Here is a 25,683-nt window from a genome sequence, read left to right on the forward strand (position 1 = left end):
TCTCTATATGTCCTCATAAACCACCCGCACGAGAAATTTCGTGTTCGACTGTACACCGCTGCTCCTCGCGGTCAAGAACATCTCGAAAGCTGATTGGCTGCTTCAAGAGTCAATCAATGACGTTACAATCAGTGATTGGCTGGGCCCGTTGCCACTCGCTATGGCTAACGCAACGTCATCGTCACGGGGTCTCTGGAGAATGCGAAAGGAAAGGAAGATGGCTGCCAGTGTGTTTGCTACCAGTGCAACCCTTCTTGCTTCTGCTTTGGGATATTAAAGTGAAGGTAAACGCTGCTCTGAGTAAAAAAGAAAATGTATGTCTTGAAGAACACTTACTTAAGTCAGAAGCAATGGATGCACTCTTGTTAAAATACTCCTGGTTTGCTCACCTCTGGCTAGTTAATGGTAGCCAGCTAGCAAGGCATGGGTGCAAAGTGAACAATAGTCAGATAAAACAATCAGGTTTGATGTAAACACATTGAGACCATGCCTCACAGCAGAGACAGCTGCCAGGTAGTTAGCATTACTGTTGTCATCGTTTGTTCTCAGTTTAAACACAGGTTTATTTACATTCATGCCCACATGTGTGGAAAAGTTTTGAGTTATAAAAGTAAAGTAAGGACGGTTTTCATTTCTCCATGGTACATTTTAGGCTGTTCCAAACATCTTGCAGAACTTGTCACAGATCTTCTGAAAATTTAGACAGACTTACCCTGGCTGTATGTTTGGGCTTGTTGTCATTCTGGAGAATATTACATTAACGTTCTAAAAACCCCTGGTTTTTAAACCAGTCCTCGACCAAACAACTGTACTTCTGAAGACAAAGCTGGCATCTGGTTCTTAAAACAGGATAATTTTATACATGCCCAGGGTGGCAGCTCATGTCTTGGACAGTTGGGGAGGAAACTACAGAAATGCAAGGAACTCCTGCACAGGTTGCCTGATGGATTTTAAATGTATTTTCTAAATGAAAACAACAAGCTATCTGGGTTTTTTTTTTTAATCTTAAAAGGCATTTTATCAAAAAGCCCTTTAATTTCAAAAAGGTCTTGAATTTCATTTACAATGATTATCCAGGTTCAGGTCATGTTTATTATTAATTAATAATATTATTAGGGATTATTATTATATACACTTGAGGACAAAAAAATGTTTAACTTGGTGAACTCTACCAAAACCCTGACCAAGATGGATTTTTCAGACCTTTCATACACCACAAGCATAAGGTTTTGATCTGTGTTCTTTATTATTTGACTGAGTTTTACCCCCTTGGGGAACACTGGCAACACAATTTGAAGCCCCAAGGTGTCTTTGTTGGTCAACTTACCTGTTATTCAAAATTACTGTTGGCTGTGTGGGTCACCATGTGATTGAAATATTTCAGTAGTATTTAGGTAAAAAAACATTGTGTGCCATATATTTACAAAAATGTCTTCTATTGCCCAAGCCTAATTTAGTATGTTTGGAAAACTTTCCAGCTGTCATGGAAAAGCAGGAACGACCTCTGACCCCTGAGGAAGATGCCCTGGAGCACATAGTTGCTTGTAGAGACAAACCCTTCCTGGAAGAAAGGTTTATAGACACCTTTAAAGGTAGGTGGTACATTCCTGATATTAATTTGTATATTGAATGGATTTTCTGGTATTGCCCAACAAGAGGCTGGGGTAGTCTGTCCTTCCCAACCTAATTTCTGTCATGTATACAGTAGTGATTAAAAATGGCATTACCTTTAGGGTGAGAGGGTGGGCAGGAGTGATTAAACGGCCTTCCAGCGATGATATATGAAGCTAAACATCGCTGCTTATAATCAAGTAATTAAAATGTTCCACAGATTTATGAGGTCATGCTAATTAACACCGGCTCCAATAATTATCACATATTACACACTGAAAACAGCAGCTGTATAATGGTTAATGCTGGAGTGGTTGGACCAGGATGACAGGACTAATGTTTTCATGTTAATCTTTGCTTTTCCAGGGAGAGGACTGTTCACCCACAAAACCATTGAACCATCCACGTTTGTTGTTGAATACAGAGGGAACATTTTTTGTCACAAAGACACAAAACTCAAGAAGAAATGCAGCGATACTCTGAACAATTTTTTGTACAAGTTTTCATGGAAGGGAGCAAACTGGTGGTAAGTAACTTTTTTCAGCTTTGACATTAACAGACTTTTTTGTTTGGTCATGTACAGTATATTAATGTATCATAAGAAAGACTTGGTTAAGTGCAATCATTTTGGGAATGGCTTAAGTTTCATGAAGAGTAATTTGCTTGCAGCATTGATGCTTCGAAAGAGGATAGGACCCTTGGAAGACTCGTGAATGATGATCACATTAATCCCAACTGCGAAATGAAGAAAATTGTTTGTGAGGGGAAGCCACACTTGTGCCTTTTTGCTGTGAAGGAGATATCTCCAGGCGAGGAGATAACGTACAACTATGGGGATTCCTCTTACCCGTGGCGCTCAAGGGTAGGTTTTTTGTATTAAATTTACACTCAAGTTTATTAGGTACACCTAGTTCGAACAAACTCAGTCTAACACAGCAGCCCTGCAATAAATCCTCCTCCATGAAGGTTGTAATATTCAGTTTTTGTTGACATTGTTTTAGAAAGGTGTTGACTCAACTGTGTTGTCAGTTTGGAGGGTGACGTTTGTGGTGTAGTTGAATTTATTGCTTTATACAGAGAGCTGTTTGTACTATTAAGTCCACCCTCACTGATATAAATGGGTGTATAAAATAGAAACGCCTGCCAGTGTAATGCAAACCCAACACCTCTCTAAAAGTGAATTTGCTGCTCTGTGTGAAGCACTTTGTACTGTGGGTTTAATATAGACTTATTTCATATTGAACATGTAGGCTATATTTGCAGATTCAGATTGGTAGTTTGCTATGCAGTGACTATTTTTTGCTTTATTTCATTTGACATGTTCAGGAGTCCTGTGGCGGATCAAGTGCTTCAAACACAGACTTTTATGCTACTTCATCAACACCAAGTCATGAAAGGGTATGTAAACATGTACATGTACATGTACATGTACCAGCTGTCTACATACATGGGTTTTTCTTACCACTGCTCTTCAAAACATCTAAAGCTTACTAATAAATAAAAATGACAACTTTTACTCTGGGTTGTGTGCTGGACTGTTTCTCTGTGGGGTGTTGATGAGTGAGCTTTAGAGGTGATGACTGGATGATGCAGTTTTTTGTTTTGCTTTGCACTTCATATGTTTTCATATTACAGGAGAAAAGTATCATGCTCATTGGGCACTACATGCAATTGCAGGCTGGTTGTCACAAGCAACACGAAGAGAACCTTTGATAATTATTTTAATGTCGCACTAGTAAAACAGACTTCATGTTTTTTCTGTGTGTGCGTATAAAGTTGTCTTCTTTGTGTATAAAATTTTGTTTCTATATTCAGCACAAGGACTCAGCAGCTTCCAGCACTGAGCAATCCAGCTCCGATGATGATGATGATGATGATGATGATGATGATGATGATGACGATGATGAAGAACTACCTGACAGTGGAAGAAGCCATGACAGTGATAGCTTTGACAACATCAACAGTCAGCTGGATTTCAGGGACGGATCACCTTTTACTGAGTTTGATTCTTCTCAGGATACTTCAGGGTCCTTTATGCTGCCACCAGACGATGCCTCATGCAGCCAGCAGGAGGACGAGGCTGCTTTGAACTTTGATGAACACAGCTTGAATGGAGACTATGAACTGGATGAGTCTGCTTTGAACTCTGGTCATCATGGTTCAGATGAAGAGTATATACCCAGTGAGGATGTACAGAATCCCAAAAACCCACCTTGCACCAGTAAAAATTATTGCTACGTTTGTGGGAAAGGTTATTCTAAATTTGCTCGTCATCTTTTAAAGCACGCTGACGAAGAGCCTGATATTGCTGAAGCCTTTGCATTACCTAAATGCTCCAAGGAACGAAAAAGATTACTTAACAATTTACGAAACAGAGGAAATTACAAACATAATCAAGAGGTGTTGAGGAATAATAGTGGAGAGTTAAAACTCAGAAGACGGACAACTATGGCAATAAGCACTCAAACATATGTGCACTGTCTTTATTGTAAAGGCATGTTTAATCGTAAAAACATGTGGAAGCATGTATCCAGATGCCCTTCTAGGAATTTGCCATACCCTGCAACACCTGGTCAGACAAGAGTCTTAGGTGAGATTGCTCTTGCTGAGTCACAATTCTCCCAAGAACTTCCGGCTGGTGTGTGGAGGATTCTTTCAACTATGAAACAAGATGAGATTTCTTTCATAGTTCAAAATGATTACCTTCTAATACAGTTGGCACAGTGTCTAACAGAGAAGTATGGAAATAATCGAAATAAACGTGAATACATCAGGCAGAAGCTGAGAGAAATGGGAAGACTCTTGTTAGCACTGCATAAAAAGTCAATATTCAACTTTGAAGATGCTATCAAACCCAAAAACTTCTACAAAGTTGCGGAGACTGTCAAAGACATTGCTGGCTTCGATGACAAAAAACAGAGCTACAACAAACCAAGTCTTGCGTTGAAAATAGGATATTCGTTAAAAAAATTGTGCAGGATTGCCCTCAGTGGAACTGATGACAGTGAGCAAGTGAGAGACACAAATACATTTATGACATTGTGTGGAAAAGAATGGAATCAACTTGTCTCCCAGAAAGCCATTGCTTCAATGAGTGGACGAAGAGTAAACAGCCCGTCTACCATACCATTCACACGTGACATGCAGACTTTCTACGGGTACCTAGAAAGAACATCAGCTTCCGCCATTGAGAGCCTGAGGATGTGCGAAAGTCCCCAGGACTACAGTGCACTTTGCAGAGTGACACTTGCACAAGTGTCAGTGTTAAACAAAGGTGCGCCAGAGATTTCAAAAATGACACTCAAGTCATTCCAGGAGAGGGACGATGCCGCTCAAGTGTTGTCTAAGCACTTCATCAGAATAAACATCCTGAGCAAGACTAGCCAATATGTTGCTGTTTTGTTGACATCTGAGCTTGTCAGTGCGTTAACGCTGCTCATAAGCAAGAGGATGGCATGTGGCATACACAAAGACAATCCCTTCTTGTTTGCAAAGCCGGACTGTTCTGCTTCAAGCCTCTACCATGGAGGGAACTGCATAAGGGCTTTTTCAAGACTGTGTCGTGCAAAGAACCCGGAGCACCTCCGGTCGGTGCATCTTCAGAAGCACATTGCAAGAGTTTTCCAGATTCTTAACCTGGAGAACGACGAGCTCGATCATCTGGCTAAACTGCTGGGCCACGACATTCGGACTGACAGGGATTACTACCGTTTGCCAGAGGCAGCTGTGGAACTGGCTAAAATTGCAAAACTACTTCTGGCAATGGAAAAGGGTTCTCTCGAAAGATTCAAAGGAAACTCTCTGGATGAAATTGAGATTGAAGGTATGTGTCCTCTGACTCGCCAGTGCTTGTGTGGTAAGGTAAATCACTTATTAAACTACAAATGAATATGTTTCTTTTTTTCAAGACGAATTGGAGCCGGATGTGGAGCAGGGCAACCCTAAAAACAGTGATACTGAAGAGGACAATGAAGAATCGGAAGTTTTACCTCTGCAAAACGGTATATTGTGAAGATAACCCATCCCCCACCCATTTATCTGAAATATTCATATTCTTAATCATTTTCAATATTCTTTTTAAGAATATTTTTGTGACATTTAGCTTGATAGTGCTCATTATTATATTGTCTTACCTGACAAAAGATTGTCTTTCAGTAAATATTTTTATTTAATATTAAATGTTTCTGGGTAACTTTCCAGATGATATGAAGCGACGAGGCAGACAACTGAGTCCTGAGCAAGATGCCCTGGAGCACATTAAGGCCTGTAGAGACAAACCCTTCCTGGAGGAAATGTTTGTTGATGCCTTTAAAGGTTGGTGATGAATCTCTCACGACGGTCTCTCTATCCATGTCCCAGGGTTTTGGTTCTCTTTTTGACAACCAGCATATCTTTTAGGATATTTAGGATTTATATGTTTTGTTGTACAATAACTTTTTTCTGTTTTGTTCTTGTTTTTCTAGGGAGAGGTGTGTTCACCCACAAATCCATTGTACCATCTTCCTTTGTTGTTGAATATCGGGGGAACATCTTTACTCTTGAAGAGACCCAGAAAAAGAAAGGTGGTGACATGTTGAACAATTATTTGTTTGACTTCTCGTGGAATGGAACAAACTGGCGGTGAGTTTACTGCTTATTTTTCGGTTTTGTCATGAAAGGATGGTTCTTGTATTAAATGATCCATATTGGCTCAAATCGAGACTGATGTTAAACAAAAAGTATAACCAAATCAAGTCATATTCAGTTCTTCACCTCCCTCAAGATTTTCTTTGAACAAAAATGTTCAACAAAATGACAAAATTCAAAACAGAATGTAAAAATATGTATTAAAAAAAATGTCAAAATGTTTTATCCACCAATAAAATTAAGTACTTTGACTACAACAGTCACACAGTCAGTGTGATAAAATGCAGCCATTTTAAGAGTTTGGTTTGGTTTAAGTCTCATGAAGAATATCTTGCTTGTAGCATTGATGCCTCTGCAGAGGACGGGACACTTGGAAGACTCGTGAATGATGATCACATAAGTCCCAACTGTGAAATGAGGAAGATTGTCTGTGAGGGGAAGCCTCACCTGTGCCTGTTTGCAGTGAAGAAAATATCTCGAGGCGAGGAGATAACGTACAACTACGGGGCCTCCTCATACCCCTGGCGCTCAGCAGTAAGTTTATTTCCTGCGTTATGTCTTAAATCTTTGCCTTGTTTTGGACAGAAAAGGAGTTTTTGTCCCATCATGTCATCGATAATTCAAGTACATCTGTTGTAATTATTGCAGACATGGCTACAGACATTTTACTGCTCTTCTCTTCTGTTTAGCATTGTCATGCATTGTTTTGTATTTGGTTATGTAAAGTGTATAAAATTACTTTTTCTTAACTCCAGGTTGAGGACTCAGCAGAAGCCTCTAGTTCAGAAGAATCCTGCTGTGATGACGAGTATGTCCCTGATGGTGGAGCAAGTAGTGGTTTTACCAGGAACAAAAACCAGCAGTGTCAGAGTTTGAAGACCAATCCAGAACCTGTCGGTGTTGATGATTCATCCGTCCAGAAGGAAGACAAGGGTGATTCCAGTTTAGATTCTGCCTCTGATGGAGAGCCCAAAGATCCTCCTTGCACCAAGAAAAATTATTGCTACGTTTGCGAGAAACCTCAGTCAAAGATTTCTCGTCACCTTTTCACCCATAGACATGAGGAGGCTGACATTGCCGAAGTGTTTGCATTGCGTCGGAAATCCAAGGAACGAAAAAAGCTCCTGCAGAAGTTACGAAACAGAGGAAATTACAAACATAATCAGGAGGTTTTGAAGACTCGTCGTGGAAGACTGAAAGTGAACAGAAGAACCTCAAACATGTCCACCACTCCTAAAACGTTCGCACCCTGTTTATATTGTAAAGGCATGTATGGCCGTAAGGAAATGTGGCGACATATGAAAAGGTGTCCTTCAAAGACGTCCTCACATACAGCAGGTGGCAAGACTAAAATCTTAACTTTGGTTGCTGCAACAGTGTCAGCAGACCCTCAAGAAATCTCATCAGATGTGAAGAAGCTCTTAAAAAATCTGAAGAAAGATGAGGTTTGGTCTGCAGTTTGGAATGATTCTTACATACTGCAGCTGGCACAGTGTTTGTGCCACATGAATGATAACATAACAAAAAGATCCGAAGACATCAAACAGAGGCTGAGGCAAATGGGAAGACTCCTTTTAACGTTAAGGAAAAAGTCGGTAAGTAGCTTTGAAGATGCCATCAAACCCGAAAACTTCAGCAAATTTATCGAAGCCGTCAGAGAGCTCGCTGGTTTCAACGAGAAGACAAAGTCCTATGACAGACCATCTCTCATGGTGAAATTGGGAAATTCACTCAAGAAAATTGGTGAAATTAAATACGCCAGGGCTTTGAAGGAGGACGCTGATAAAGAGACGATACAAGAAGCAGAGGCATTTATGAAGTTGTGTGCCGAAGAATGGGGCCACACCTCCTCATTAAAATCAAAAAGCCTGCCGACCATACCGTTCACACGTGATGTGCAGCTTTTCTACCAGTGCATGGAGAAAACAGCAGCATCTGCAGTTAAGAGCCTGACGATGTATGAAAGCGCACCGGTCTATAACGCACTTCTCAGAGTGACAGTCGCACAGGTGACGGTCTTGAACAATAATGTGTTTGAAGTTTCAAAAGTAACAATCCAATCATTTAAAGAAAGGGTCGAGACTGAGCCTCATGAAGACGCTGCTGTTTGCCAGTCACAGTTTGAGCAAATGCTGTCCAAGCACAACGTGAGGATCAATGTTATGAGCAAAAGTGGCAAAAAAAACGGCGAGAAAAAGGTCACTCTGACGTTGACGCCTGAACTGCTCAACGCAATAACACTGCTTGTGGACAAGAGAGAAGCATGTGGCGTACATGAACGTAATCCCTTTTTGTTTGCAAGACCTGTCGCCATATGTACAAGCTTCTACCAGGGCCAAACATGCATCAACACTTTTGCAGCTCGGTGTGGTGCAAAGAACCCAGAGAACCTCAGGTCTGCCTTTTTTCGTAAGCACATTGCAAGAATTTTCCACATCCTCAGCCTCACAAACGAGGAGCTTGATCAGCTAGCCAAAGTGCTGGGCCGATACATTCCGACCGACAGGGAGCATTACCAGATGCCAGAGGCAGCTGCCGATATTGCAAAAATCACAGAACTCCTGTCAGCAATGGAGAATGGATCTGTTGCAAGATATGAGGGAAAATCGTTTGGGGAAATCGAGATTCCAGGTATGTGCCTAGTTCCAAACTTAAAGGTGCCCGGTGGAGGTTTCTTGTAAACAAACAAACATTATGTTACAGCCAGTGTTACTCACAAAGTTCACAGTTTGTATCCTAAAGGTCTAGCAAACATCAGCGTTTCCCTCCTTGTTTTCCATTGATTCTGTTCTATCACCCATTCGTCTTATTACAACACTTGTGTACATATCTTACTTTCTTTCTGAAGAAGTGCAGCCGTATGTGGAGCCGAACAATTCTGATGATGATGAAGAAGAGGACAGTGAAGATGCAGAGAGCGGTATGTAATAAACATATAAACATAAAAACATATAAACTCTCCTACGAACCTTTGATCTGTATTTTACTAGTTTTCCCTTGAGAGATTTTTCAATGGCATTGAGGCTTGTAATACACATAACTACATTTATTTTCACTGAAACAAGATTACCCACCAACAAAACTGAATTAAAACAGAATAATTAAATATTTACAACGATCATGTTGCATTTAAAAGTGTGTTTGTGCATTAACAAGGAAACTTTGAATAGATTCAGGCCTGATATATAAAATTAATGTAAAGAATTGCTTTCATCAAGAAATTGGAGGGTGACAGAAATGCTTGAGATGTTAATTTGATTCCATTGCAAGATAAACAAAGTGGTTAAATACACGTTTGTACAAGGTACAATGGATAATCATATGCTAATTATGGGGATTGTCAGTGGCTGTGATGTTGTCCGGCCAATTGTCTTGTTTTGCTTTTATTGACGTATATAAAAAATGCCCATTAATGTTTCTACATTAGGGGGTGTCTAGATCAATCAAAGTTAGAAGTGGCTATAATTTATGTTTTTATTACAACAATGTCTCAAATGGCAATGTGAAAACAATGTGACATTATGAGAGGCATCAGTCATAGAGTTGAACCTACAGAGAATTATAGAAAGCTTTATAGAGAGTTTCCGCACATTGTTTAGCTGCGTCTATCTGTAAATAGTGAACAAGAAAAGTGACCTCAGAGACCTGTCCCTGTCTCCTCTTGGTCTGTCCTCCTCAAAAGGTTCTTTTTCATCCACTAAAAAAAGAGAGTCGTCCTCGAGGAAACGTGGCAGAGGCAGGAGGAAGAAGAGTGAAAATGAGGAGTCTGAGCTGAATAATGAGAATGAAGAGAACAGCATCAAAACACCAGAGGAAACACCATCTCGTAGCATTGAGGACGCAACAAACCTTTGTTTTAGTGATGATGATGATGATGACATGAATGTGGACTTTGATATGGACATAGACACCGATGAGGACGTCAGAAATGTGGAAAATGATGGAGACGGTGACTCAAACGGATCAGCAGCAACGCCTGGGATGACATGTGTCCAAGAAACCGCAAAGCAAGACAAGGACATCAGTGATAGTAAGAGGAAAGACAAGCACACCACTGACTCAGACCTTGAAGAGACCGTGGACAGTGATAGAGAGAACCACGTGGAGAAAAAAGATCAAGAGAAAGGTGAGGAGCAAACTTAAGTCTTTATATCACCATAAGTATCATGTCACCATAATTTATTCTCATGGGACCTTGAACATCTTAAATAGAATCCATCCAATAGTTGTTATGATGTTTCACTCAATACCAAAACATCAATCTCATGTTGGCACTGGAGGAAAAGTCAGTAGGGTTCATCCTCTGTGGACCATGAATGTCTGCAAAATTTCATTGCAGTCCATCCAGTGGCAATGCTAGCAATTTAACTGCATAACAAAAACATGTTTTTACATTATTTATAGAAAAGAAGAACAAATTATTAGCTGCATTGAGTGGAATGAAAGAAGTGAAGATATTAATCCCAAAGCTCGACATGGTAAGTATCCAGTTCATTGATATTTTAATTTATATTATAATTAAAAACTGGTTCAGAGTATGAATTAAAACTTACATTTGTGTTTTTTTGTTAGTTTTTTTTTTTTTATTCATCAACATCATCTCTGTTGGTAGTCAAGCTTTTTTCCCTTCAGCTTTGTTTTGTTTATTGTACACAGCTAGAAACAACCAAAGAACACAACACTTCACTAGTTTAAAATGTTGTCATTCAGATCAGATCGCAGCATTACAGTTTTCCTAAGTGACTTTTTTGTTTTTATCTTTTTCTTGTCGTCTTTTTTTTTTTTTTTGTCCTATGAGAATTTGCAGACTCCAGTCCACATTTCCAAGCTATCATCTGTGTGTAATAAGGAACTAGTGAAAGATCAGCCTGTCCAGGACAACAACAACCAGCTTGAAACACCATCTAGCTCCACAGATGTCAAAAACAAGGTGGGGAAATTAACTTCTGAGTGGTGGATAAAACATTTATGAAAGTATTTGGCTTTATATGTAGGTATGACTTTTTTCATATTATATTAAACGACATTTGTTAGTGTAAAGTGTTTTTTATGACACCTCAGCTGAGTTGGTGATATTTTAAGGGGAAGTGTGCACCATTATTAATCTTTTAAGTGCAAGGATTAAAAACAATACAACAGAATTTATACAATGTAGGTCAAATCTTTAAAATAAAAGGTTCTTGTAACTTAATGCATTTAGTTTATTTTTATTTATATAAATTGCCCAACAAAGCAAGATTCAAATCTGTATCTGTTCTCTTCCCTGTCAGGCCATACACATGACATGCTCCCACTGCAAAAAGAGCATGATGATGGGACAAACTGCTTACCAGAAGAAGGGATTCACAGATGTCTTCTGCTCCAAAAACTGCTTGTTCGAAATGTTCCCCGTCAACAAAACAAGCACCAAGACCTGCCATTACTGTCGCAAGTTAGTCTGGGAAAAACATCACCTCCTCTCAAAAGACCAGACCAGTGTTCTTGCATGACGTAGCCTTTGTAGTATAAAAGCATGAAGTAGTGGTTTCAGTTTTTGAATGTGTTTTTCCTAACTTCCAGGCAGCCACTGGTTTCAAGTAATTTCGTAATGCTAGGAAAATGGTGCAGGCTTAAATTTGTTACTGAATCTGTCTTTATCTGCTTTTGTTGCTGATTTGAACTCCCACTGGTTCCCACCTTGACAACAGTAAATTGCATAATATTACTTTGGGGGAATTTCTTATCTTTGTTTATATTTCAGGCTTCTAAAAGTTGATTTCATAACATTCTGACTGAATTGAGACCAGTGGCTGCATGAAATGAAAAGAAATGCAATGATCTTAGAGGTGAGCTTAAAGAAGCTACAAAGCTCTGCAAGGCTGAAGTGAACTATAGAGTCAGGTGATAATTCTCTGTGGTTTTATTGCTGCATGTGACCAAATAGATTAAATAGATATTGTTGATACAGTCGAAAAAAACATGCTTCAAAGTAAGTCAACTAGCGCTTCACGTTAGCCTCTTAACCTCTTGTGTAAAATCCCATGTAAAACATTTAGTCAGCATATTACAGGCTCATGTATCAAACTGTTTCTCATCTCCCCTCCTGGTTCTGTTAGGGCGATAACGCAGCTTCTGGACCTCATCATGGCTGTCGTGGACATTAAAGGAACTATGAAGGACTTCTGCAGTCTGACCTGCGTGTCGTCCTTCAAGTCCGACAGTGTTCCCGGCCAAACACCACAGTCACTCTGCGGCATGTGCCTCAAATCCTGCACTGTAAGCAAAAACAAATCAAAATTTTCTTCAGCTTCAAAACAAAAGCGCTTCATTTTAGCTATAAAGTCTTTGACATACGCTCTGCTCCTTTATCATTAACATCTACAGACCACATGTGAGTTGACCCTGCAGGAGGTTGTCCACAAGTTTTGCAGCGACTCCTGCTTGGAAGGCTTCTGCAGGGATAACGTGCCCGTCTGTGAGAACTGCAGCTCCTTCTGCCACAACAAACCGCTCAGGCTGAAGCTGGAGGAGGACACAAAAGCCATCTGCAGTGAGAAGTGTCTGCAAGAATTCAAAGAGGTGGGGGGGGAGTGGTTTTATATACAGTAACAAAATGAATAAGGTACAATATGCTGAAATGATCAAGCTGGGGTTACCTCTATTTCTGTTATTTTCAACAGATGCATTATAAAAACAAACAAAAACCAAAACAAATCCAACATTGTGTGGCCTTCAGACAGGCAGAAGTGGGTCAGTCTATATTTTAGTTTAGCTCAGTCAAACAGGAGGAATTACTGAGGCAGGATTAAGTCGTGCATTTTTTCTGGACTATTTTCAGCCACAGATTAATGCACATTTGGGTGTGCTAGTGAGTATTTATGGCACCCAGCTGCTGTTCCGTTGTGCGTCTATTCGTGCAATTATGGTACAGGCACTAGGAGCAGCCAAAGAGCTCAAATACAAGTTCTCCATGAGAAAGAAAAGGAAAAAGCAACTGTGATAAATTCTGATTTGTCACATACCTAATAGAGACCATGTAGACCATGTTAGACCATGTAGACTTGTTACAGTATTTTAATACTTGTTGAAGTATCAGAAATTGCAGCACCTTTTTAACCTTTCATAAAAATTACTCATATAAAATGTGGAATTATTCTAAATTATATCTATATATTTCAATCAGTTGACATTTGTATCACATATATAGTAAGTTTTCTATTGTTGTTGTTAAGTCCCTAAAACTTAGGCTCCGTGTGAGACTCGAACTCACGACCTTCAGATCCCCGGTGAACAACATTACTAATCCGGAAGGATGTGAGGCAAATCAGGGAGAAATGTATAAGAACATATGTGTGGATATCTTACATATCTTTGGATGTGCCGTGTCGCCAGCTGCTGTCATTTGTTTTCGGGCAGCGCTTTTTGGCTGCATGCAGCACCTGTACCGTAATTGCAGGAGCAGGCGGGCCGCAGGCTGCAGGACGGTCTGGGTGTGAGACTCCCGGTGTTTACACGGTCTGAACGGCGACGCATCCCCGTTATTTCTCCATCCTCTCGACTTCTGCAAAGGTCAGCGTGGGGAAATGAAGTGCTCCGTCCCCGGCTGTGGAAACGTCCGCACGTCCAGACTGTCCACCCAGCAAAAATTTCACGTTTTCCCCTCCAACCCGGCGCTGTGCTGCGAGTGGCTGGAGGCCGTCAGGAGCAGCCGCTTCGATCCCAAAGTTACAACCGTGCAGATGACCAGGACCCACGGCCTGCGGGTGTGCAGCGACCACTTCAGGCATCGGGACTACATAGGCGGGCAGAGAAGCTATTACGCGGCGCTGAAGCGCGGTGCTGTCCCGTCGCTGTTCCCGTGGACCGGGCCAGAGTCCGAACCCGCACCGACCGCGTCTCTGTCCCCGCAACAGGTAGCGCTCAGTGGGCTGGCGTCTACAGTCTATTCTACCATGGCCGGATCAAACTGTTAGCAGGTCCTGGGGCAAAAAGTTGTTACTGGGCCCCTATTAACCCCCACTGTCATTTTCAGGCAGCCAGAAACCAACCAGTTATTTAGAGCGGACATGATTAATTGATTGATCATTTAGTCGGTTGACAGAAAATTAAATGCCATTAATTTTGATTAACCCTGTGATGCCTGACCCCAGAAATAATGGACAGAAAATTCTGATTTCTTGAATCTGGAACCTTTATTTGGCCCTTTCACAAAATTTGGGGGAAAAAATTACAAAATTTGCATATAGGTTTCTCCAAATTTTGGATTTTACTACATACTAAAATGCAAAAAATTATGTAATTATAACTTGCTTCAACAGATTAAGTGTTCATGTTAGAATATTACTAAAAATTTCAAAGAATATGTCGCTGGAAAATCGTAAAAATCGCAATTTTCTTTACCTTGATCCAGTGAGTTGGGAACTATCTGAAGGTGGCCAACCTGGATTGTCCCATGTGCTGTGTTTGAATTGTTGTAGTGATAAAGGGATCCACCAGGGGTTGGAAGACAAGCATCAGATTGGATACAAGAGGGTTTTGAGTGACCTTTTTACCATAAGGTGATGCAATAGGTCTCAGAAATGCTTGTATCAAATTTGATGCATTTGGCATTATAGGGTTAATGAAGCAAATATGCCAAAAAAAAATCTTTTCCAGCCTCTGAATTGTGAATATAATGTGTAGAAAGTGTTAGAAAAGAACCAGAACACCACTAGCACCCTCGTCATTGATAAATAAACTGCATTAAAAGAATTGATAAGGCATTTTAGAAGAAATGGGTAAAATAGGCTGACTCACACTGTATGGACAAATACAGACCCACTGGCGTTAATCTGCTGCTCCATTGCCCCAAGAAGCATTTCCTCCAGATTTTGGAGTCTGGCTGCAGGGATTTGCTCCCATTCACCCACAGGAGCATAAATGAGGTCAGTCGCTGATGTTGGACGATGACGCCTGGCCTTCAGATGGCGTTGCAGTTCATCCCAAACATGCTGGTCCGGGCTGTGCAGGGCAGTGGGTTACTTCCACACCAGACTGGGAAAACCATTTCTTTATTAATCTCTCTACTCTTGCACACATTTGAGTGCACACCATTGTTTTACATCACCTTTGTTTGCTGAAGCATGAAGGTTTCTCCTCTTTGGAAATGAAAGCTAGTCATAAAAACAGCTCCAGCTTTGTCGTCTATTTTAAATCCCTTCGGTGCAGCACCATCAACTCTGATGGTGACATTACATGAACTGTGTAAACCTCAGTTTTCATCATCATATCAAACTAACACTCAGCAAGACACTGAGTCTCCTGCTCGTTTTCTTGTCTTGTGTTTCTGCAGAAAATGAAGACACTGCACCAGTGTACCATGTGCCACACCTCTCGGCCGGTGTCGGACATGGTTGACTACAAAAGCAGCGAGGGCATGGTGGAGCTCTTCTGCACTCGCACCTGTGTGACGTCATACAAGCTACGGCCTGCCATTATATACAAGCTTCAAGGTAATAGACCATAAGTTTGTCAGAGCAGCATTTTATTTATTTATTTTTTTGTGATATCCAGCTTTCTCCTTTCACTCTTCCCTCCCTTCATCTTTAGTTGGTGTTAAAACCAAAAACAGCACTGCATTAAAAAAAACATAAGATGTGATGTTAATGTGGGTCGGTCACCACAGGTACCAGTGAGAGCAGGAAATACGACCTAGGGAGTCCAGATTGAGTAATAAAGATCCAGATTAAGTTTTAACTCTTACAAAACACCACACAGAGGTTTATAATACAATATGAAAGAATTTTACAGTTTCTAATTTTGACATTTATTTGCAGCCGTTGCAGTCGGTGTTGAGTCTGTCGGCCACTGTCGGCCTGTTAAGAGCTTCACTGACTAAAGACAGCCGCCTTCAGATATTTAGGACCAAATTCTCACAGTGCAGTTGCAGCTAAGACTCACATCTACAGACTAATTATAATATGACAAGAAATGATGCAGAAATCACTAATGTGATGAAGTAACTGCTAAAAAACATCTTAATCTCAAATTTAATGAGGCTCTCCATGTTTTCTTCTTTTCCTTCTCATACATCAGCAGCTCATATGATGTAACAGATTTTCCTCTTCCCTCTCCACTACTTAAAAAATGGCACGCTGGCATGGCCAAGTAGAGAGAGGCTTATTTTTTTTTCTATTTACAGGCATTCATCACACCATATGACTTGCCTTAAAATAGATAGTGTGCAGTCTGACACAGATTGCGACCTCTTTATTAGCCTCATCTTGTTGTGTGAGTAAGACTGTAGTTATCACACAGTCTGGAGGTGCCTTTACTCTGCTTCCTCTGTCATGACTTGAAGCCCTGAGGACGACACAAGAATTAAAAACACCTGCAGCTCACTCATTGGTTAAAATTAGTACGGATGTTTTCATTTCCTGTGTTTACATTTAAAGTTTCTAAACATTTAGTAGATCATTTTAAACACGCTATTGTGGAGTTTTAAGCACTCGTATAAATGTTTATTAATGTATTTTCCAATAACTGTAACTCGTCCTCTGGGCATCCATTAGTTGAGGTAAATGTATAAACAGATAAGATATGATAATAGAGGAAAACACCTTTTCAATAATATAAACTATATCTCAATAATAATTGTTGACAAATACTCCACATTAGCAAACACTTTATAGCTGCTTACCACTACATTATACTGTGCTACCAAAACAAACCATTTATTATTACCATTAAATTAATAAAGTGCTTGTAATAATTATAATAAGGAGCCTTTGATCACCATTGATCTGTAGTTGCAGTAAACCTAATCTCACGTTTCTGATTTCTCCCCTCAGGAAAGAAAAGCTCAGCTCGGCTGAAAAAGAGGAAAAAAGGCAAACAATCAAAACAACAATCGAATTCTGTGAGTATATTTCACAACAATGAATTAATTTCATGGAGCAGCAGGTATGAGTTAAATCTGCCACACATCAGAGCTGCAGGAAGCAGATGTGGTATTTGTTTATATGCAGCCATTTTTATTATGTTTTAAATAAAGCTTTCTTCCGTGAAGCAGAGAGTTTGTCAACATTTTGTCTGATTCACTCCTAGATGAGCAGGTTTATATGCAAGTCCAGGGACGACCTCTGACCCCTCTACCATAACTGTGCTTCATCCCACAGGAGGACGTAACGGTCGGCTCAGACTCCACTGTCAACGAAAATAAAGACTCGCAAGCGGCCGAATCAGACAGCACGCCAACACTCATCATTGCAGACTCGTGCGTCGTCTGTTGCACCTGTGGAAGGAGGCTGCTGAGAGGAGAGACGCTCTACCAGCCGCAGAGCTCGCTAGAGGTTTTTTGCTCTGCCTCTTGTCTCTCTGAAAGGCATCCAAACATCAAAGTTGTGACCAAAAACTGCTACAACTGCTGCCAGTAAGTCCAGGATGTTTCACGTCATGCTTTTCTATGCCTGATGTCTGATTTATTTTTATATTGTGCATTTGTAAGACAGAGTCAGAGAGACTACACACATGTTAAACAGCCCAAAATGTAAACACTTATGTCCCAATTTTATTTTAGTCAGTTAGATAATTGATAATCAACAGAAAAATAATAATCATCTACTTTCATAATTGATTCATTGTTTAAGTAATTTTTCAAGCAAAAACAAAACAAACACTAGTTCCAGCTGCTCAGTTGTAAGAATGTGGTGCATTTTATTTTCTTACGTGATAATAAAGTCGAAATCTTTATGTTTTTTGTTTGTTGTTCGATTTGATGACATCACATGCGCTTTACTAAATTGTTATTATTTGTATTATTTTTTTAGTATTTTCTGGAATAAATAGATAAAATTGTATAAATTGAGATTCATGGTTAACAGAAACAATCATTAGTTTCAAAAATGGATCCCTAATCCTGACAGTGAGTTTTGTCTTGACCTTGTTCATCCTCGTTTCCTCAGGGTGATAATGCGGCCTCACAACATCATCCTGGCTCCGGTGGATGATTCGGGAACTATGAAGGAGTTGTGCAGCGAGACCTGCCTCTCCTCTGTCCAATCCAAGAGGGACATGGCTGCCCCAAAACCCCCGCCCCTAGTCGGACCTCGTTCAGAGTGCAGGATGTGCGCCAGATTTTGTTATGTAAGGAAAAAAAGAAATGGACTCTCTGATTTTTATCTGTTCCTCAGGTTTGTTCATGACATAAACAGCCAGTTGAGCCATTGCTGTGGTCTATTGTTCATAAAGGGACAGATGTTTTATTCTCCACTGAGGAAAAGTGTGTCCGAAGGTTCAGTGTTTGAGCTCAGTTTGCAGAGACTTGCAAGTGTTAATTCAAAAACAACCTGTTTGACACTTGCGCACAGTTTGGTGCAAGTTTCACATCTCTCACTAAAGTCTACTGGTATTCATCTCTATTTAGATACAGAAGCTTTTGTGGTATCTTATGCTGTTTGTATATTACTTCACTTGGATAAACCTATTGCCTGTTTCTTTATACATTGTTTAAGTAGAAGTCGAGCATGTTTTTCAGTCTTGTTTATAAGATCAATGAATTCTTAAAATGTGCTAAATTACTACACACTGTATATGAAATGTAAAACATTTTGATGTCTATTTAAAATAATTACCCCACACATGCTCTTTTCCCATCCTCAGTGCAAATTCAAGCTGACCCTGGATGGCGTGCTCCATAAACTTTGCAGCGACACCTGCTTCATCAACTACCACAAAGTCAACAACCTTCCTGTGTCGACCTGTGACATCTGCAGCTCCATCTGCCTCGACAAACGATTCGTGCTGAAGATGGACGGCAGCAGTAAAACCATCTGCAGTGAAGAATGTCTGGTCAAGTGCAAAGAGGTGCAGTTAATATGAAGGAACTGGTGTTGGCTACAACTTCCTTATTAATGCTGTGCAAACTGGCACATTATCATACAGTATTATACACCATTGAAGACCATGCATATATATATATATATATATATATATACACTGTCAACATTCAAGCAGTGTGTGTGTAGCAGAATGAGTCAGCCTCCCAGTGCAATCAGAAAGTGTTCAGTCCCCTTCACATTTTGCACATAAAAAAATGTGAGCAATCTGAACTCAGTGCCTCATAATAACAAAGTCAAACTGAATTTTAGATTTTTTTCCAAATTGAATAAAAAAGAAAAACTTAAACATCACATTGGCATAAGTATTCAGACCCTTTGCTGTGAAAAGCTTGAAATTTTGCTCAGGTTCCTCCCATTTCTCTTGATCATCTTTGAGATGTTTCAACACCTTGATTGGAGCCCAGCTGTGTTAAATTCAGCTGATTGGTCATGATTTGGAAAGGCTCACACCTGTCTATATAAGGTCTCACAGTGGGCAATGTAGATCAGAGCAAAAACCAAACCATGGGGTCGAAGGAGCTGCCCGCAGAGCTCAGAGACAGGATTGTATGGAGGCACAGATGTGGGGAAGGTTACAAAAGAATATCTGCAGCACTGAAGGTTCCCAGGAGCACAGTGGCCTCCATCATTGTTAAATGGAAGAAGTTTGGAACGACCAGTACGCGTCCTAGAGCTGGTCGCCCAGCCACACTGATCAATCAGAGGAGAAGGGCCTTGGTAAGAGAGGTGACCAGGAACCTGAAGGTCACTCCGCCTGAGCTCCAGAGATCCAGTGTGGAGAAACATCCAGAAGTTTGCAAAGATTTCTAAAATTCAGTTTTTGCTTCGTCATTAGAGGATATTGAGTTTAGATTGATGAGGGGAAAAATGAATTTAAATGGTTTTAGCATAATTTTAATTTGAGCAACTTATGAAAACAGTGAAGGGTGTGAATACTTTCTGAATGCACTGTATTTCCTCACATTTTGCACAGTTGGGTTGGAATTCTTGACATGGAGCATGAGGAAATGTTGCTTGGGAAAAATAAACAATAGATGAATTATTTAAAATTTTTTTCCAAAAGATTTAATTAGTATAATTGGTGTGTTTTTTAGAATTTGTATATTTGATTGTTTAATTATTTAATTTATTTCATAAACTAATTGGTGAGAAAACATAAATGATAAAGTTTTTATTTTACCAAACTGATTGGAGGTTAAAGGATTTTTATACTACATTGAATTATTTAACTAACTTGTTTATTTACACAGGTGATTGTGATAGAAATGTTTCCATTGGAAAAAAAACTAAACAGATGCTTTCAATAAAACTTGAGGAACAAAGAGACATTTGAATATTTGACAATATATGCCACATATGCAGCTCATGTACAACGACAAAATTTAATTATTTCTTTGGGACAGTGACATTTGCAGCAGAGTGGATTAGTTGTTAAATAAAATTGGAAGTTCACAGGTTCAAACACCCTTTTGAGTCTCACATCAACAGTGTTCTGTATTTTCTTTTTTTTTCTAACTGCAGAAAGTAAAAACACCTCAGCTGTGTCCCACGTGTCAGACTTCACATCAGATGTCAGACATGGTTGAAAACAAAAACGAAGAGGGCAGGTTGGACTTCTTCTGCAGCAACAGATGTATGATGGTGTACAAGGCCCAATCTTTCACTGTGTCAGGTAATTTACAGCCACATTTCAAAACAGTTCATTTTCTCTTGTCTCCAACTTTCACTTTCCTCCACTAATTTAATTTGCATTGCTGAGGTGCTGTCGCACTGAATTATATGATATCTGAGTTTTAACAGCAGTTCACAATAGAATATGTTGCTTTTTGCCAAAACTAGAAACGTTTCTTTTCCTCATGTTCCTGTCTCCTCATTTATTATGAGTCACCACTGACTCTGTCTACGTTTGACTTGAAAATGTCTTTAGTGTCTCCAGCAAAGGAAACTTCTCTTATAGACCATAATTTGTTTTTATCATGTCTTTATAGAGAGGAAAAGTCCGTCATCTGAAGAAAGCGATATTAAAGATGTGAAGCCGTCTCTACCAAATTTGGACTGTGTGAGTGTCATGTTTTATAATGTCTTTTGTAATAATTGTAACGCACTAAACCAAGGTACTGACATCAATCCTGATTTCTGATATGAGCAGCCACAGCATGAATATAGTTTCTATAACTTTTGCAGTGGTGAGTGTTATGTACAGTGTAGGAACACAACTCATTTTGAGGCTGATAAGTAATAGGACTCCAGAAAGTTGGACTACAGCAAAGTGTTTCCTCTCTAGATGAGCTGCAGTGTGAAAGTAGATTCAGAGTTAGAGTAATCACATTACTCTACACAGACCTGTTTGTCCTGGATGTCACAGCTAATTCACCTGTCTTCACTCCTCATCAAGATAAAAGAGGAGCCCATCGATGAAGAGTACAACCAGAGTCTCCCTCCCTCCATATCTGCAGAGGACATCAAGGATGAACCAAATGTGGCAAAGGTGGGAGCTGCTTTCTGCTTCAGTACTTTACAAAGTGTTCAACCACTTTAACCTGTGAAAACAATATTTTCAAAGCAGCTTCTGTCTATAAACCTTTCTGAAAACCACATTTTTGCAGAACAGATAATATTTCAACTATGTTTAATTTAGATAGTCTTGTTTAAAAATTTTCTAGAAATGTGACTGTGTCTTGAAATAATAAAGAACAGCAGTCTGCAGCAGTATAATAATGAAAAGCTTTATTTGAGAAAGTCCCTCTAACAAACTGATGAATGTTGAAAACAGGTTTTTGTAAACTTTTCTATATTTTATATAAACTTAGAAGAAGAAAAGTAGTAATAAAACTTCAGGAACTTAATTACAGACAAAATGACTTAATTTAGTTTTTCTTCACTGAACAATACACCATGTTTTAGACACTGACCAGTTTCTTTCTGGAAGTTACTTTGCTGGTAACTAACTTCTTGACTTCAGCTCTGTGAGCCATATTTGGTCCTTTTTTTTTTTTTTTTTGACAGGAGGACTTGAAGATCGGTTCTGTCTTCTCCTTGACGGGAGACTCTACGTCGGTAGAGCCCACTGTCACCCACGTGGAGCTGCCTGCATCTTGCTCCAGCTGTAACAAGGTCCTGATGAATGGAGAGACTGTTTACCAGAGGAAAGGACGCGCAGATATCTTCTGCTCCACTTCCTGCCTTTTAAAATTTTACCAAATGAAACCAGTGAAGAAGATGTGCCAGTTCTGCCTTCAGTGAGTCATGTTTTTGCAGTTTGGAAACAATAAATTGATAGTCATTAGTTCATTAGTTAGTCGATCAACAAAAAATGAAGCTAACAATTTTATAATCAAGCAATTGTACAAATCATTTATTAAGCAAAAATGCCAAGTTTATTAGTGTTTGCTTTTTCCACTCTGTCATGGTGAATTGAATGTCTTTTGGTTTGGACAGTTAGTCAGACAAAATGAGACATGTGAAGATGTCACTTTGACCTCCTGGAAAATGTTACAGGATCTTTTTTTACTGTATTCTCACATATTATAGGTGGAATGATTAATAGATTATTATAAGATATAATAATTGTTAGTTGCAGCCCTGATCTGATATTAAATCCAACATTGACAGGGACCTTAGTTGTCTCTCTCCCCTCATTTTCTGTTATCGCTCTTCTTGGCTGTCCAGTACGGCCATCAAATGCCTAAAAACAATATTTTAAAATCACACTTATTCCTCTAAAATTTCAGTAGAAACCAGCGTCCTTCAGCTCGGCAGCGTCTAAACATTTGTCACTGTCTCAACTTCTCTATTTTTTTATCTGATCGCAGGGTGATAACACAGTCTCAGGACGTCCTTCAGGCCCCGGTGGACACTGAAGGGACAGTGAAGGATTTCTGCAGCCAAACTTGCTTGTCCTCCTTCAACTACAAGAAAATCATGTCCACCAAAATACCCATCCTGCCAGTGTCGTCACATTCACAATGCAGCATGTGCAGCAGATATTGCATTGTAAGATAAAAGGAAACAGATTCTGAAAGCTCAAATTATATTTTGTTTTTCTTTATTATAATAATGAGCCTGCTATCTATCCTCATGCAGAGTAAACACGAGATCGTACAGCAGGACGTCGTCCACAAGCTCTGCAGTGACCCCTGTTTCCTCCGTTTCTGCAACATGAACAATCTAGCCATCTGTGAAAACTGTCACTCCCGCTGCAACACACCACTCATGCTCAAGATGGAAGAAGGCAACAAAAAACTGTGCAGTACACAGTGTTTTGCCCAATTCAAAAAGGTAACAAAATATATATGTAAAAAAAAAAAAAAAAAATTCAAAACATTTGTACATTTTAGATGTTTTTGTAAAGGCTAGTAGCAGCATCTGGTTTGGTTCATTCGTTCTTATTCATGGAGATAAATCGATTTATTAAAGTTAAGGGAAGAGATGAAATAAAACCCTAAATGTTATGTGAAGTCTATACTGGCTAAAATAAAAATGAGAAATTAAACAAAATGTTGTATTGACAAGGGAAAAAACTTTGTGAAAACATCCATGTGTTATCTATGTTGTTCAAGATGAGGTGAGCACCTTATTTCTTAAAGGATAAAATTTTCTCTCTTTGCTTTTTTTTTTTTTTGGGCTGCTGCAGAAAATCCAAACGCCGCAGCCGTGTGCCATGTGCCACACTAATAAACTTATATCAGACATGGTTGAAAACAAGAACAGTGAAGACGTGGTGGAGCTCTTCTGCACCAGCAGTTGTGTGATGGCATCAAAGATCCAGGCTGTCAGTGCATCAGGTACTGGACCATTATTTTGTTAAGACAGCTGCTCTTTGTTTATCTCCTGATTTATCTCTGTCTACTGAGACTGAGACAAGAAACCTTAATGTTATGATAATTATAAAGCAGCAATAAAACTTGGTAAGTGGAAACCAAGTGGGTCTGTGACGACCTTTATTCTAGTCCATGAAACCTCAGAACTTAGTATTCAGATCAACATGTATTAACAATCTTATCTAAAGTTTCTAATGCGAATCCTCTCCTTGTCTACAGGGACTTCACTGAACTGTGATAACTGTGGAAAGACCACAGTGCCAGCCTGCCACCTCGCCATGTCAGACGCCTCCATCAGAAACTTCTGCACTCTAACCTGTGCCATGACTTTTAAGGTAAAACAACCTACAGACTATATCAAGGTAAAATTGGAGAATTTCATTTTCTTTCAAGTTATTGTGCAGTAAGTCTTCTGCAAAGCTAAAGCTTTTAAAAGACCAAAACCGACAACAAATCAATCCTGCCAACAGTGTCTGTATCCAAGGTCTGATTCCGATAAGACAACCCTGAGTTAAAGATGCCCCCCCAATTTTCCAACATCTGTTTTGAGGATTTTGGATTCGTCCGGTTGGGAAATGTGAGGGTATCATTGATCGAAGGAGAAGAGAGTCCTCATCTTTAAAGTTAAAGTTATATCAGTGATGTTATATCAAATACTATGTCCTATTTTTTTGTTGTTTAAAACCTGTGCATGTTTTTTTTGTGTTTTATTTTTTTTTAATTTTTTTGCTTTTCTTTTCCACAGGAGATACAGAAAGACATGACTGCTGCCTCTAACCCGACAGGAGGCTTTGACCAAACCCAGTGTGATTTCCTCAAACCACCAGAGAAACTGCCATGTGCCCAGTGTCGACGCATCATAAAGACGACACCCAAAGTTGTCCAGAAAAAGGTGTGTGTGCTCTGTTTCTTTGAAATGGATGGATATGATCTGAGAGTGTTGGCAGCACATGTTGTGTTGGACATTGATCTATTGTAAAGTACATTCTCCTTTATTTAATCACTGCTGTTAAAGTACCCTTGAGCAAAGTGTGATTACCAGTTAAAGGTGATATATGAAAGTGTTTTTTGTTTTTTTGTTTTTTTTTTTTCTATTGCTATACAGTCAGTGTTATCATAAACACCTGTTTGCCTATCAGTTTAGAGGAAACTTAGCGAGTTCAGCATCAAACTTAATTCCTCTTAGCTGTCCCCAGCGGTGGGAAGCAACGCCATTATTCATCATTTCCTCTACTGAAGTTAGCATGCTAACCAGCTAGCTCCAGTCTGTCCTGTTTTCGTAAAAGTGCTTTGAGTCACTGTAGAGTCCAGTCTGCCCTCAGTTCAGCATGAGAGGATGAAGACGTACCGCTGCTCAGAACGTTTACTAACCTCTTGTCTTGTAAACCACCACAACACGCTACCAGCAAGAAACCATGTCTATTTAAATATAGCACATTTAAACCCTTGGAGGAAATTCATGTTCCTCCATCAATTGTGCACAGTTTTATTATGACAGTATTATCCTGCCAGCTGTTAAACTCTCCTCTCAGTAGCTTGGTGACTGTAATGTACAGTGTGACATGTGTAAATATGTTTGTTAAAATCCACTCTCTGTGTGCACATAGTGCAAAATGAACTTCGTGTGTAGCCTGGCCTGTTCTCAAGAGTTTAAGAGGGTCAACAACATCATGGGCAAGTGTGAATACTGCAAGTACGAGCGGATCATCAGAGACACCAAGAGGGTTGACGGCAAAGACTGTTACTTCTGCAGTGACGGTAAGGAGACA

At 39.7% G+C, this 25,683-nt stretch overlaps 1 protein-coding gene and 1 long non-coding RNA gene across 4 annotated transcripts in view; one reads left to right on the forward strand and one right to left on the reverse strand.

Moving 5' to 3' along the window:
* The first annotated feature begins 127 nt into the window (after positions 1–127).
* LOC139633722 (uncharacterized) overlaps positions 128–25,683 on the forward strand; it is a 32,308-nt gene continuing 6,752 nt past the window's right edge. For 2 of the 3 annotated variants that reach the window (XM_071499593.1, XM_071499592.1), the window contains exons 1-33: positions 128–284; positions 1,479–1,592; positions 1,978–2,137; positions 2,281–2,473; positions 2,938–3,009; positions 3,427–5,434; positions 5,520–5,612; positions 5,812–5,925; positions 6,075–6,231; positions 6,579–6,771; positions 6,993–8,868; positions 9,086–9,157; positions 9,920–10,363; positions 10,642–10,715; positions 11,036–11,167; positions 11,508–11,668; positions 12,333–12,492; positions 12,601–12,795; positions 15,548–15,707; positions 17,046–17,113; positions 17,373–17,626; positions 18,159–18,339; positions 18,856–19,059; positions 20,616–20,766; positions 21,083–21,153; positions 21,490–21,582; positions 22,101–22,333; positions 22,907–23,087; positions 23,178–23,372; positions 23,728–23,878; positions 24,134–24,249; positions 24,660–24,806; positions 25,522–25,672. In XM_071499593.1, coding sequence (XP_071355694.1) covers positions 1,484–1,592; positions 1,978–2,137; positions 2,281–2,473; positions 2,938–3,009; positions 3,427–5,434; positions 5,520–5,612; positions 5,812–5,925; positions 6,075–6,231; positions 6,579–6,771; positions 6,993–8,868; positions 9,086–9,157; positions 9,920–10,363; positions 10,642–10,715; positions 11,036–11,167; positions 11,508–11,668; positions 12,333–12,492; positions 12,601–12,795; positions 15,548–15,707; positions 17,046–17,113; positions 17,373–17,626; positions 18,159–18,339; positions 18,856–19,059; positions 20,616–20,766; positions 21,083–21,153; positions 21,490–21,582; positions 22,101–22,333; positions 22,907–23,087; positions 23,178–23,372; positions 23,728–23,878; positions 24,134–24,249; positions 24,660–24,806; positions 25,522–25,672 — 8,569 coding nt within the window. In that variant the 5' untranslated portion in view covers positions 128–284; positions 1,479–1,483. The remainder of the gene's footprint in view (positions 285–1,478; positions 1,593–1,977; positions 2,138–2,280; positions 2,474–2,937; positions 3,010–3,426; positions 5,435–5,519; positions 5,613–5,811; positions 5,926–6,074; positions 6,232–6,578; positions 6,772–6,992; positions 8,869–9,085; positions 9,158–9,919; positions 10,364–10,641; positions 10,716–11,035; positions 11,168–11,507; positions 11,669–12,332; positions 12,493–12,600; positions 12,796–15,547; positions 15,708–17,045; positions 17,114–17,372; positions 17,627–18,158; positions 18,340–18,855; positions 19,060–20,615; positions 20,767–21,082; positions 21,154–21,489; positions 21,583–22,100; positions 22,334–22,906; positions 23,088–23,177; positions 23,373–23,727; positions 23,879–24,133; positions 24,250–24,659; positions 24,807–25,521; positions 25,673–25,683) is intronic. The other variant, XM_071499594.1, reaches the window with a different exon arrangement.
* Positions 12,119–14,145, reverse strand: LOC139633725 (uncharacterized). Its single transcript, XR_011693808.1, has 3 exons — positions 13,582–14,145; positions 12,603–12,777; positions 12,119–12,490 (listed from the first exon to the last, which is right to left on the reverse strand). It is a non-coding gene; the product is annotated as an uncharacterized lncRNA (long non-coding RNA).

Source organism: Trachinotus anak, unplaced genomic scaffold, assembly GCF_046630095.1.
Source record: "Trachinotus anak isolate AG129_WGS33_773 ecotype Australia unplaced genomic scaffold, CSIRO_AGI_Tana_v1 ptg000016l, whole genome shotgun sequence".
NCBI classification, from domain to species: Eukaryota; Metazoa; Chordata; class Actinopteri; order Carangiformes; family Carangidae; genus Trachinotus; species Trachinotus anak.